Source organism: Mustela erminea, chromosome 5, assembly GCF_009829155.1.
Source record: "Mustela erminea isolate mMusErm1 chromosome 5, mMusErm1.Pri, whole genome shotgun sequence".
NCBI lineage: Eukaryota > Metazoa > Chordata > Mammalia > Carnivora > Mustelidae > Mustela > Mustela erminea.
In genome coordinates, this window is record NC_045618.1 from 70,080,724 (window position 1) to 70,095,091 (window position 14,368).

Consider the following 14,368-nt stretch of genomic DNA (forward strand, 5'->3'; position numbering starts at 1 on the left):
TGGCTACTGTGTTGGGCAGTTCAAATATAGAGCATTTCCGTCATAGCTGAAAATTTTACAGGGCAGCACTGCCACAGAGCTCAGAATCCATTTATTACCCCCCACTGGTAAGGTCAGTCTTCTCTAGCTAGCTTCAGTTCAACCCGCAGCAGCCGAAACCTCAGGTACCCAGGTCGAATGCAACTCAGAACAAGAAAGGATAGGAGGCTGAGTTGATTGAGACATGGTACAAGACATCCATGTCATTACTACTGACCCTCAAAAAAGACAAGTGTCAGGGAAACTCGTTTTAAACCAGATCTGAGGCCCTTAGAAGTTGGTGCCATATATTACTTAGTTCTTGGCTTCTCATCCGTTGATTACCATGTTTTATTGTCAATTTTTCGGCTTTAAACAAGAAGGGTTTTTTTTATAAGACTTTTTATGTATTTATTTGACAGAGAAAGATCACGAGCAGGCAGAGAGAGAGAGAGAGAGAGAGAGGGAGAGAGGAGGAAGCAGGCTCCCCGCTGAGCAGGGAGCCCGATGTGGGACTCGATCCCAGGACCCTGAGATCATGACCTGAGCCGAAGGCAGAGCTTTAACCCACTGAGCCACCCAGGCATCCCGGTATTTTTTTAATTGGAAGAAAAAAAAGTGGGAGGAGGGAGAAGATGACCCTGCAACTGATGTGGAAAAAAACATTAGTTACCAGCCCCCAATTTTTTTTTTAAGATTTTTTATTTTATTTATTTGACAGAGAGAGATGACAAGCAGGCAGAGAGGCAGGCAGAGAGAGAGGAGGAAGCAGGCTCCCTGCTGAGCAGAGAGCCCAATGACGCACCAGCCCCAAATTTTTTACACCCTTGCAAATAAACAAGGTCTAACATTGGCAGACTATGAATGCTACTTGCTTTGTAATGGTTATCTGCTACTATTGAGGCATAGGACTGGTTAACTTATCATATAAACTTAAATCTGAAGCGGACACAGTCTTCCTGGCTAATAATTACTTCTAAATACTGTCAGATTTAGTAGAGGAAATAAGAGTAGAGAATATTAGTAGAGAAAATCATATGTTTATTTCTCTTACTGGACTATATAAATTTAAGTTCTTATGTCTTTGAAATGTATATGTGAAAATGGTGGAGTTTTAATCATTTGATAGCCACATGCATGAAATAATGCTAGCACTGAGCCTTAACAATATTGGAAAATATGTGGAAACGTGAAACATCTAACAGTGGCATACAGGTTTTTAAAACCCCCTTGTGATATGTCTACCAAAACACATGTGAGAGAGTGTTCACAACATCATCATTTGTAAAAGTCTAAAACTGGAAACAGTCCAAATGCCAATTAACAGGAAGATAGATCAATTGTGGTGTATTCAAACAAGGGAAATCCCGTGGCAATAAAAAATAAACCATTGGGGAAAAAACAGCGTGGCTAGACGAGTTACAGACATTGTACAGAATGAAAGCAGGAACAAGGGCACCTACTCTATCTCCTTACCTCATTTATTTGAAGTGTAAGATAATTGATGGTGGTAAGTTAGAATAGCAGTGGACATGACAGAAAGGGCAAGAGGAGACTTTGACAGCATATGGAAGTGTTTTATTTCTTGGTCTGTGTGGTGGTGAAATGGATGTGTCCATATGTAATTTTACCAAACTGGGTGTTTACGATTTATGTACTTTTTGTACTTAATGTATGCCATGCCACAATGAAAGGGGAAAGATGTGAAGAAATTTATATTTAAAATGATATATTTGGGGGCTCCGAGTTGGCTTAGTCAGTTAAGCCTCTGCCTTCAGCTCAGGTCATGATCCCAGAGCCCTGGAATGGAGTCCCGCGTCCAGCTTCCTGCTCAGCAGGGGTCTGCTTCTCCCTGTGCCTCCACCCCTCCCCATGCTTGTTCTCCTGTGTGCACGCTCTCTCGCTCTCTCTCAAATAAATAAAATCTTTAAAAGTAAATAAAATAAAATAAAATTATGTATTTTAATTTTTCTAGAAAGTCATAAGTTATGATCTGATTAAATATGACGTGGAGAAAGATGAGCCTATGCGAGATGGAAATGGATATTGCATCAGAGTTCCCAAAGGTACGGGAGAGTTCTGTTCAGTTAACCTGGGTTTTTTTTTTACCATTATCTGGTGACTATTAAGAACTAACATACAGGGGCACCTGGGTGGTTCAGTGGTTTAAGCCTCTTCCTGTGGCTCAGGTCATAATCTCAGGGTCCTGGGATTGAGCCCTGCATCAGGCTCTTAAAAAAAAAAGTTAAAAAAAAAAAAAAAAAGAACTAACGTACAATTGCTAAAATGAATACGTGGTTAAAAAAAAAAAAATTTTAGGGTGGGGAAATAAAAGAGACTTATTTAATACCCTCAGAAATAATTAATTCCAGGAATTCCAAAAGGTATTAATTTACCACTACATGTAGCATAGTTATACTTTGAAACCTAGCTTAACAACTTCCTGTCTGTGAGGTATTTTGTGGAAAGGGATATGGAATGATGGTTGCAAAATCTAGTTCACTTTAGTGGGTCTTCTTTCACTTTCAAGCTTAAAATACTGTGCATTTGTCTAATGATGTGTGTAAATCATTATTCGGTAAAATACTAACATTTTTAGAATTACAAATATGTGGCCACATAGAATTCTGTACTTTGTGTGTACAGTGTCTACACATGTGTATATGATGTGTATGGATATACATGCACATGGGCATGGAAAGAGACCCTTCCTACAGCCAGCGTGTTGCCAATGGATTGTATGGCAACAGTTGTTTTGTTTGTTTGATTGGTTTTCTTGGTTTCTTTCTTTCTTGTTCTCTTGCATTCACCATTTCTTATCATTGTGTTATTTTGCTCCAAAGCTAGGCATTTTTTCACATTTCTATCAAGGAATGAAAAAAGCAAAACCGTTAATTGAAAATTCTCAAGACCTCTATCACTCTTACTCTGGGTTTACCCGGCATTTTCCAAAACCCTTTTTTTTTTTTTTAAGATTTCTATTTATTTATTTATTTATTTGACAGAGAGAGAGAGAGAGCCAGAGAGGGAACTTAAGCAGAGGGAGTGGGAGACGGAGAAGCAGGCTTCCCACCAAGCAGGGAGCCCAATGCGGGGTTCAATCCCAGGACTCTGGGATCATGACCTGAGCCAAAGGCAGTTGCTTAACCAACTGAGCCATGCAGGCGCCTCAAAACCCCCTATTAAAGCCAGGTTTCACACACTTCAGTATAAATGGCAGAGGGGAGCCTGGGTGGCTCAGTTGGTTAAGCAACTCAGGTCATGAGCCTGAAGTCCCAGGATCAAGTCCTGCATAGGGCTCCCTGCTCTGCAGGGAGTCTGCTTCTCCCTCTGACCCTTCCCCCATCATGCTGTCTCTCTCCCTCCCTCTCTCTCTGTCTCTCTCAAATAAATAAATAAATAAAATCTTTAAAAATATATAAATATAAATATATATATAATATATAAATGTATAAATATAAATATATAAATATATATATTAAAATATATGAATATTTTATATATTTAAAAATATATAAAATATATAAATATAAATATATAAAAGGATAGGTTCTTAAAAGCATTTTCTTAGCTTGGTGTTACTTAGATTTTATTGTTTTAAGTCTATGGCCATAACACCCTGAACACACCCAATCTCATCTGATCTCAGAAGCTAAGCAGGGTTGGGCCTGGTTAGTACTTGGAAGGGAGATTTTATTATTTTAAGCCATGCGTTAGCCTCTTTAAAATAAAATGTGATCAAAACCCAATTACAAGAGTTTGAAAAGGCACAGGAGAACCAATGATTTTCAATTTCATTACAAATTTTAAAATCTGGGAGTAGTCTGAAAAAAATATATGCTAATTTCAGCCCGGGGTTAATTTGATAACTGGGGCAATGTCCATTGGCAGGACTTAGGGTTATGCGCATGAGGGATAAGCATATCTTCTGTAAAATGGGATAAGAATTATTTGAACACAGTCACTTTTGGAAGAATTTTAAGATCCACTTGAGGAACAGATACATACGGAGTTTTAAGATCTAGAATTTAGAAAATCTGTGCATTTGGTCAAATCAAAACAGATTGAAAGAGAACTTTATAAGTTTATGTCTTGGAAATACTATAAAACTAAGACAGAATGATAGGGATGTTTCACTTGGGAGTTGTCTTAGGTTGTGGAAAATGAAAGGTTGAGGTAAAGGAGAAAATATCTTCCATTTGCAAGTTCAAAAACTGATTCCAAATACTGTATGCAAATTATTAAAATGGTAAGCATCGGAATGTTACTACTGTACATGGAAAATGAGATCAATGTTGTGCCAGCTTTGTAAATGATTTCTAATAAAGGTAACTGAAAATGCAACCTGAACATCGCACTACATTTTTCTGAGAGTGTTTTAATTACAAGTAAAGTCTTTAATTTTTTCATTGTGGAAGACAGGCTTAATGCCAAGCCCTATAACATTAAAAAATGGCATTTGAAAATAAAATTAAATAAATAAAATTACATTTAAAATGGTACTTTCAGCAGGTTTAAGGGCCACACGTGAAGATGTCCTTTTCTGAGTATATGGCAACAGTTTCTGGAGAATGTTAATAATAAAATTTGCCTGCTGCTAGCCGATAAAATACCAGTTTACTCTCTTCTGTCCTAGGCGAGGTTGGACTCCTCATTTGCAGAATAACACAACTTACACCCTTTTCTGGCTATGCTGGAGGAAATACTCAAACAGAGAAGAAAAAACTGAGAGACGTCTTTAAGAAAGGAGACCTCTATTTCAATAGCGGAGATCTCTTAATGATTGACCATGACAATTTCATCTACTTCCACGACCGAGTTGGAGATACTTTCCGGTTGGTTTCTCTGAATTATTGAGCCAAAAAACTAACACATGTACAATTTGGCTGCCTCCTAAATTGGAACTGCATTCTGCTTTGGCTCTGATGCTCCCTTTCCTTCTATCTCTCAGTGCGACCATTCAACCTTCTGTATTCCCAGAAAATAAGCAACAAAACACAGAAAGTGTCACTCTGCAATGCACAGTTAACTTGCTTGAGCAACACCAGATAAGAAAAAGGCAGAAAACTTGGGCCCAACTTTTGAAACCCCATAGTTCGTCCAACTCCTCTCCTTTATCCTCCATTATTACCAGACACTTGTAGGACAGCCAGGAATTTTCACACTGTTTCCAATCATGGGGCCTTTCTTCAGGTAAAACCAAAGGCAAACTCATGTGGAGCTGATGGGTTGAAGAGGAGGTGGAGTGTTCTGAGCCCCAATTGTTTTTCTCCCTCCCTCACTCGCTCCAGCCCTAACCAGGTGGTTTCCCACAGAAACCCGAGTCAGCACCATGAAGTTTGGAGGTCATTACAAGACGACCATGAAACTAATTCCCAACCACAGCATGGGCCCCCAGCCTTGTGACATTGGGTTTAATCAGCTTGCTTCCTGTGTAAGGTCCTTGAGGTCAGGCCCTGTGCCTGCTGGTTCACGCCCCCAGCACCTAGCCCAGAGCTTAACACACATGAATGAATGAATGAATGAATGAATGAATGAATGAATGAGGAAGGGATGGCTGCAGTAGGAAGAACAAAAACAGGAATGAGAACCAAGCGCCTAAGCTCACCTCTCCTCCTGACCAGCTGTGCTATCACGGCAGGTAACCTTTTTCAAGCCCGATCCCTTCACCCATGAAATAAGGACCTGCCAGGCGCGGTGGTGCATGTCTGTAGTCCCAGCGACTCGGGAGGCTGAGGCAGGAAGATCACTTGAGCCCAGGAGTTCTGGGCTGTAGCGCGCTATGCCGATCGGGTGTCTACACTAAGGTCGGCATCAATATGGTGACCTCCCGGGAGCGGGGGACCACCGGGTTGCCTAAGGAGGGGGGAACCGGCCCAGGTGGGATAGAGAGCAGGTCAAAACTCCCGTGCTGATCAGTAGTGGGATCGCCCCTATGAATAGCCACTGCGCTCCAGCCTGGGCAGCAGAGCGAGACCCTGTCTCTTAAAGAAGAAAAAGAAAGAGATAGGGACCTCAGTGACCCTCCCATCTCTAGTATTCCATGAGTCAGGATCCATACCATGATTTTATGCCACCTGCATGTTACTAAAAAGATACTTCTGGGAGATCTAAAGAATTTTTCAATGTAAGACAAATTTTAATTCTTTATTAAGAGGACAAGTAGCCCCAGGTTGGGCACTCACATTATAACCTCCCTGCAAATAAAGTATATCTCCCATTCAAAGCTTTCCCTTTGCCATGAGACCCTGAAATACAAGGATGAAATTCCATTAAATTGAATTAAATAGCAACCAAAGTCAGTAAGAAAAGTGAGAGACCTAAACACAACAAAAAGTCATTGAGACTTATTTTTATTTCCTGGGCCTTTCTCAGGCCAAACCTGTATTTCAACACTAGAACAGCACCATTCTTTGTGTCAGGTTTCATGTGGTGAGGTTGGAATTTCACATTTTATTATTTAGTTCTATGCCTTTGTCTTTTGTTTCTCAAGCAAGGTGCCTTCCCATGACTGAGTCAGGGGCATCTGGGGGAAGAGAGTGGAAAAAGGTGCTGACGCCCTCCAGAGGTCTGGGGCCGACACCACCTGCCCTGTCCTGGCACCCTGGCCAGGGACCATCAGTAACCTCTGCTAACCTTGCCTTTTCTTCCAGCTGGAAAGGGGAAAACGTGGCCACCACTGAAGTTGCTGATATAGTAGGACTGGTTGATTTCGTCCAAGAAGTAAATGTTTACGGAGTGCCCGTGCCAGGTATGCACAATATGTTGTAAATCTAAACCTTATGCCTAAACCCATACAGTTACTGAACATTGTTTTAACCCCAGAGCAAAGTTCGTCATCACTTTTGCCTGTCAGCTGGAGAGTCGAACAACTCTTTCAGCCACCTGGCAGTAAGGGGCTGATGTCTGGTTTATGGTCCCTTGTAAATCAGCCAAGTCAGTACATCTGAACCTGGCCTCCTTCTGTGGTTCAGCTCCCCGGCTGTCCTTGGGCTCTCAGGCAAGCCAGATCTCTCCAAGATGCATGGTCCCACACTGCATTTGGCACCCCTTAGGCTTGATGGCGGGGAAATGGTACCTTGGCCTCTGAACCGGGAATCACAAATAAAAACAAGTAGAATTGCTAGGAGAAAAAAACTGAAAAGGAGTGGACTTTGTCCAGACTTCTTTTAAAACAGGTCCTTGACTTCAGCCCACCCCATGAGTTTTCAGAATCATCATCACACAGAGTAGGGTCACCAAGCCTTCATGTGCGGATCTGTTTCTGCCAGCAGAGTGGGGAGTGCTGAGTTCTGACTTTGGGAACTTGGCTGCAGTACCTGCTGGCTGTTTGACTTTGACCAAGTCACTAAAATTTGGGGTAATACCAGCCCTGCAGTTGAGGTTGTCAAGAGAACGCATTCATTTCAACTACATAAATACTAAATACCTGTTTACCAGATAGATCCAGGAGTGTCATCATGGGAAGAAATCATTTTCATTATAGATGACAGAGAATTAAAACCTGCAAATCACTGTCCAAATGTAAGGTGCTAGGGATGTTATTAATATTCCCCCAGAACTCAATATTTGGGATTCTCACCTATTTTCCAAATGGAAATCCAAAAGTTCCTGAGCTGTGATGGTTTCCCATGACTTTGGGCTGTCTTTAATTTTTTTAAGAATATTTGAGACTTTCTCTTGCCTGTTCCTCTCCAACCCTATGGCAGTGCCACGAAGGGATGTGCAGCTGCATCCCGGGTCACAGAGCATGAGGGGTACAGCACACTCCTCCGATGTTGGAACATAGGCTGAATTCACACAAGGACGCATGTCATTGTTGTCCACGATCACGGCATGCTGGGCCCTCACAGACCCCACCTGAAATGTTGCATGCACTTCCGAATGCTGGATTTAGCCAACCACACAAAAGAATGTGTATGAGAAGGTGAGAGAATCTGGGAAATGGAATGGAAGGATCGAATCCAATTCTTTTCGGAGTGGGGTCACTCGGGAGCTTGCTGACAGTGCGATTTCTCAGGCCGACCCCAGACCTACTTACTGAATCAGAATCTCTGGGGTGGGGCCTGGGCAGCTGTGTTTTAACAAACCCTCCATTTGTCTTAAAAACTGATTTGGAGGTAAGGAAAACGTTCTAGAACTAGATATGGGTGATGGTTGCACAACATTGTGAATGTACAAAATACCACTGAATTGTACACTTTAAAATAGCTAAGATGAATTTTACGTTATGTGCGTGTGACCATAAATTTTTGTAAAAAATTCTAAATTCTGAGGAGCACTGAAGCCTTGTCTGGCCGATCATCAGGATCATCTGAGAAACTTTTGTTTTGAGTTTTTATCTAAGTTCCAGTTAGTGAACGTACAGTGTAGTATTCGTCTCAGCTGTACTGTATAGTGATTCAACCTGGGAAACTTTTTAAAGCCCAGGTCTAATAGATTAGAACCTCTAGGGTTTGGGACGAGGACTCTTCATGCCTTCTTTTAATCCCCAAGTGACTCTAACAACGAGTAAGATCTGGGAATCACTCATCTAGAACAAAAAGAAGAGGAGGTTAATGGTTTTCAAATGATTTTAAGGCAGTCAGGTAAAACAAGGAGCAGGTATGCAACACCAGGGAACAAACTTTCACTGGAGATGTCTCCTATAACCAGAGGCCAACAAACAGAAAAGCCTGTCTCCTAAGGCAGGGAATGTCCCAGCGACTGGGACATGTGAAGAAGCTGGATGTCCATGTGAGGTCCTGGGAGGATTCTGCAGCATTGAAAGCTTCGAGATGAGCTGAAACGTGTCTCTTAGCTTTCAGAGTCTGTGATTCTCGATATCTTGCCTGTGGCTGGCTGGTCTACCAGGCACACAGCCAACCCCATTCCAGCCTAGAAACATAGCAAGACTATCTAGAATAAGCCAGTCTACCAGAGTGATTCTCAGCAGCAGAGAGCTCAGCGGGACCTTCACACATCTCAGCTTTCAACCAGGAAGGTACTCCAAAGTTTGGGTCTGGTTGACATTTATTAGGTGTCACACCAGAACTTCCCAGCTACTCTCCAGAACTTTTTGTGCTCTATAGACCTTTCAGCAAAGATGAAAATGTTGTGTGTCTGCACTGTCTAATATGGTGGACAATAATCATGGCTGCTAAGCACTTCAAATGTGGCTAGTACCACTGAGGAATTGAATTTTTTATTGGATTTTATTATAATTTTATTATAATTAATTTTAAGAGCCAAATGTAACCAGTGGCTGCCACACTGCACAATGCAACTCTATAAAGACTCTGGCAAGAACAGCTGTAAACTGGAACCTTCTTCCTTCTGGAGCTGAACCGGCCCCAAACCAAGCCCTGGGAGCCCGGGCAGAGACCGGAGATCCAATAGAACTATTCATGTCTCAGCTGGGCATTGCCTCTGTCAGAGCAAGAGGCAAGGAGCCAGTCAGCACTGCAGATTTCTGTTGCATCAGCCTCTGCCTTGATTCTGAAAGAAGTTTACCAGAGACATTCGAGAGTCCTGAGATGGGTGCTCTCAAGAGAGCTCCCAGGGTGGGGACCCCTTGAGAAAGAGGGTCCAGTGCCCTTCCTCCTTCCTTCAGCTAAGAGGCAAATTGTATAGGGGTGCACCTTCTTTCTTTTAATGTTTCCTCTTGCTTCCTACCTTCTTTAGAGCCACAGGTAAACACATAATCACCATGGGAGAGGTTTCGAAAGCTGGGGCCCAGGTGACGAAGGACGGGCTCCTTCCCCTCTCTGATTACAGCTAAGTAGTTTAGGGAAGTGGACCTAGACTCCCGCTGGGTCTGCTGGGTCAGGTAGAAGATGTATTAAGACCTAATTACCACTCTCCTCACTAGAAAACAGTTGAGTAATTGTTCTAAACTCCTCTCCACTTACGTTGCTGCCTGACAGGGAGGAAAGAGCTGCTGGATCTCCGTGGAGACACGGCCTCTAAGGGTGTAAAGCTTATCAACCCGAGGGCCCACAGCAGCTCACCCTTGTGCCTCCCATCACCCTTCCGACCCACAGCTTCTCTGAAATGCAGAGAGGCAGAGCTATTAAGAATCTTGATTAAATAAATAAGTCTCAAAGGTGGTTTTTGTGCCCTGAAACACAACAGACCTGACGCTGCATCCTGAGCCCAGTGGTTCACGATGGGGACAAAGGAATTTCCACCAGAGTCCAAAAACCAAAATTCCCTGAGCCACCAATGGGACTCGTCTCCCTTTCAGGTGTTTTCATGGAGGCCACTAAGAAAGAGGACCACTTGTCTCAAGCCAGTGTCTCACTCTGCCTATTATTTGCTGTGTGAACGTGAACAAATTCCTTAATATCTTTAAGCCTCACATCTCATCTGTAGGGTTTTTCATCTGTAAAATGCAGATAGCATTTCTACCTCTTCATAAGGCTGTTGTGAGGGTTAAATGGGGTAGTCCATAAAACACACTTAGTATAGGGCCTGGCGTTTGATAAAGATTTAATTGGGACACCGGGGCAGCGCAGTCTGTTGAGTGTCCTACTCTTGGTCTCAGCTCCGGTCACAATCTCACCGTCTTGAGATCGAGCCCTGCATGGGGCTTCAAGCTCAGTGAAGAGTCTGCTAAAGTTTCTCTCTCCCTCTCCCTTCGCCCCTCCTCTCTCTCTCTAAAGTGAATAAATAAACCTTTAAAAAGAAGATTTTAATTGGCATATAGCTCTTGTTGTTGTATTCGCTTTAGAATGACTTCGACATATATCTGAAATAAAATTTCCAACTATCCAAAAGAAACCCAGGTTCTCAGTCCTCGCTTCTTTGAACTAGGAAAGCGTCTTAAATAGCACAACACATCTAATGTTTTCTCATTTGATTTCTAGGTCATGAGGGTCGGATTGGCATGGCCGCAATCAAAATGAAGGAAAACTGTGAATTCGATGGAAAGAAAATCTTTAACCATGTTGCCGATTACCTGCCCACATATGCAAGGCCCCGGTTTCTAAGAATACAGGTGAGACCTCTCGCTGTGGAGTTCAGTTATCCTCTCAGAGACAGCTGTCTCTTAGAGAACAACTCCCTTCCACCATGGCAACCCTATTAACCAAATCTTCCCCACCCCTAATCTGGAAGCTCAACTAGGAAGCAGGAATATCAGAAAATAGAACTAGCAGAAGCTGAATTCTGATCCCTTTCTCCCTAAAAAGACAGACCAGTTCACTCAGCAGCAGCATTAGCGGATAACTCCCATAGTCTGTGTTTGATGAGGCATGACAGGCACTTCAAACAGAAACGCTCCGACACTCCTATTTGTTGTTTCCAGTTCTAAAGAATGGAAAAATCCACTGTAGTTCTACATCTTTCTAAGGTGTGAAATTTAATTGGGCATCATTAACCAGTTGGAACTATCAAAGGCTTAACTATCACCACAAGAGGGATGTTGGTTTTTTTTTTTTTTCTTTCTCAAACCTTAACCCGTTGGTTAGCTTAACACTCTCACTTTTGGACTATGAGCTCTATGATTCTGTAGCTGGAGACCTGAGAAAAGAAATATTAGATTACCTGCTATTGCAGAAGTTATAGGGTTATTTCTTTTTTTTTTTTTTAAGATTTTATTTATTTATTTGTCAAAGACAGAGGGAGAGAGAGTGAGTGAGCACTCATGTGGGACTCGATCCCAGAACCCTGGGATCACGACCTGAGCCGAAGGCAGCTGCCCAACCAACTGAGCCACCCAGGCGTCCCTATAGGGTTATTTCTGTTGATGTTCCTAAAGCACTGACATTTGCTTTATGACGAGAATGGCTGAGAGACGTGAACATTGAAATACCCTCAGATCCGCCATCACCTATCAACTGAAGAAAGATAAAGCCGGTGTCTGTGTGAAGATGATTCCCTAGTCCCACCCCTCCATAAATTAGGATATTCTAGTAACACCTGGAGCTCAATAAGCAGTCCTACTCCGCCTTTCACCATCCACAGCCCCTCATGCCCCACGGGTGATTTTAAAGCCTCAGGGGAATGAAAAACTACCTCCACAAAGGCCTCCCCCCCCCACCTTGTGGAGCTTCTGTAAACCCGAGGTACTGATACGTGGAGCTGCCCTTCACAGCTTCCACCCTCCTGTCCCACCTCTGCCCCTTGGCCTGAACCCTCATCTGTTTACAAAACACTCCACCAATGTGGACTGTTTGCTGTTTTTCAGGACACCATTGAAATCACTGGAACTTTTAAACACCGCAAAGTGACCCTCGTGGAGGAGGGCTTTAACCCGACAGTCATCAAAGATGCCTTGTATTTCTTGGATGACAAAGCAGAAACGTATGTGCCGATGACTGAGGACATTTACAATGCCATCAATAATAAAGTTCTGAAACTCTGAATATTCCTGAGAGGCTAACTCACATTTCCAGAAAGAAACTGAATGAAGCCAGTATAGCCATTTGGTGTAATCCAACCTTAATTTGATTGGAGATTGCGAGATGCAATTTTTTTATGCATTCCAAAAAGGGAGGCTTTTTAAAAATTACACCTGAACCTTGACATGTAAAAATATTTAGAGATAAGTATTTTTTTCAATTTGCAACTACCATTCATATTTGCAGAGCAAGATTGTTAGAGGGTGCATTATTTTCTAAAATATGTAATAAAATAGATGAATGCCAACCGATGTGATGACATTGTCTCTTTCTTGACGTTTAAGTGCAAAAACCCTGAGCCTAACAGCCTCATCAGCAACTTTTCATACATGTCCTAACTCATCATAATAATAATGGCATTGTAGGTTAAAAAAAAGTAAAGACAAAAATAAATTTTAAATGGCAAGAAGCTGAAAGGTGAGGGGGCTGGGTCACTAATGAGAAGTCCAGTGGAAATCCAGCTCCAGTGTGAGGCCAACTCTCCCCTCCTCAGAGCATCTGGGCCACTGTCTACAAACTGCATTCTTCAGCAGCTGAGAAGACCACCTTGACTCCTTAAAGGAGCCTAAGCCAACAGTATCAGAATTCTATACATGGAAGGTGTTAGTAGACATTTCTTAACTACATCAAGGATTGTACACTCACGTGTCTTCAGGACTCACATTAGTAATGGGGATGAGATAAACAGGTCGTGAATGTGGCAAACTTGAGGGCAGCCACTACTGGGCTTCAGCTGGCTGATGACTGTGCTTTGGGGATACAGCTCAGGCACTTCTAAGATCTGATTATTCAGAAAACAGAAACCCAGCTATTTGTGAATCCTCCAGTGTTTTAAATGTGAAGACTCAGATTTTATAAGCCTCCCATGGACCTGAACAAAATGTTATCTGTGGGCCATATAAGTCCCAGATCTCCAGTCAGTATCTGCCCCCGCTCCAAGTCCCACATGCTCCTCAAACCTGAGACGATTTCGCTCCACAGCCAGTCTCCTGCCAAGCAGCCTGTTTAAGGACCTAGGCCCCCTGGGCATGATGCGGGAGGGTTGGGAAACTTAGGGGAGGCCTTGCAGACAGGCTCTTTCTCCTTACACTTAGCCAGCTCCCTTCTTGAGGAGAAGTCTTTAACCTCAGCCTGTGTCAGTTGTACAATCTTAGGAGCAGGTCCCTAGTAGTGGCAACCAAGACAACATATTCTTTACTGGCGCTTATCCTAGGAAACAGGAACTTCATGGTAACTAAGTCCATGTCCAAAAAGTGTAATCCAGATTCACCCCAGTCTCTCTAAAAGAAGTGGAATTTCCTTCTCTTGAGGACATCTTCAGATGACCAGGGGCTGGCAAGGAGCCCCAATGCTCCCCCAATTTAATCCTCATAAGGCCCCAGGAAAACATGTTCAGGAATCCTTCGTGATAGATGACAAGAAGGGTCACCGCCCCCACCCCCAACACAGTTCTAGAAATATTGATTAAACTCTTTCCATTTTTTTAAGTGACTAAGAAGACTCGTGACCAGAATCCTTGTCCCTACTTACTATGCCCAATGATGAGTAGTTCCTGAGCACTTAATATGGCCTAAAGGACCTAAGAATGGCCCCAGGAAAACCCCAGATACCCCCGTGTATTTGTGAATTTTGCCAATAATTTAGAACATTGTTGCTTGTGGGTCAGCACTTAAGAATTTTTGCAAAATTCTAAATCCTCTCTGCCTTTGCTGTACTGATCTCCTAGGGACAATCTGAACACAAATGATGGGAGAGAACATGACTTTTGTTCTTGGAAATATCACATTGTACAATTATGTGACTTCTGATCTTGTTAAAGTAATTCTGGTTATTAAGCAGAGGTTATATTGAAGCATGTGTTCTCAGATGAGAGCTCAGTACTTACACTGTTATCCAGAACATTCATTTGTCTGTAACCAGAGCCTACTGGGGCCCGACCACCTTTATATATATATATATATGTATTT

General features: G+C 42.6%; 1 protein-coding gene across 1 annotated transcript in view; it reads left to right on the forward strand.

Annotated features, from left to right (window-relative positions):
- SLC27A2 (solute carrier family 27 member 2) overlaps positions 1 to 12,503 on the forward strand; it is a 45,677-nt gene extending 33,174 nt beyond the window's left edge. The window contains exons 6-10 of the mRNA XM_032343695.1: positions 1,994 to 2,084; positions 4,655 to 4,853; positions 6,672 to 6,769; positions 10,866 to 10,996; positions 12,188 to 12,503. Of these exons, the coding sequence (XP_032199586.1) occupies positions 1,994 to 2,084; positions 4,655 to 4,853; positions 6,672 to 6,769; positions 10,866 to 10,996; positions 12,188 to 12,364 (696 nt within the window). The 3' untranslated portion in view covers positions 12,365 to 12,503. The remainder of the gene's footprint in view (positions 1 to 1,993; positions 2,085 to 4,654; positions 4,854 to 6,671; positions 6,770 to 10,865; positions 10,997 to 12,187) is intronic.
- The last annotated feature ends 1,865 nt before the right edge of the window (positions 12,504 to 14,368 follow it).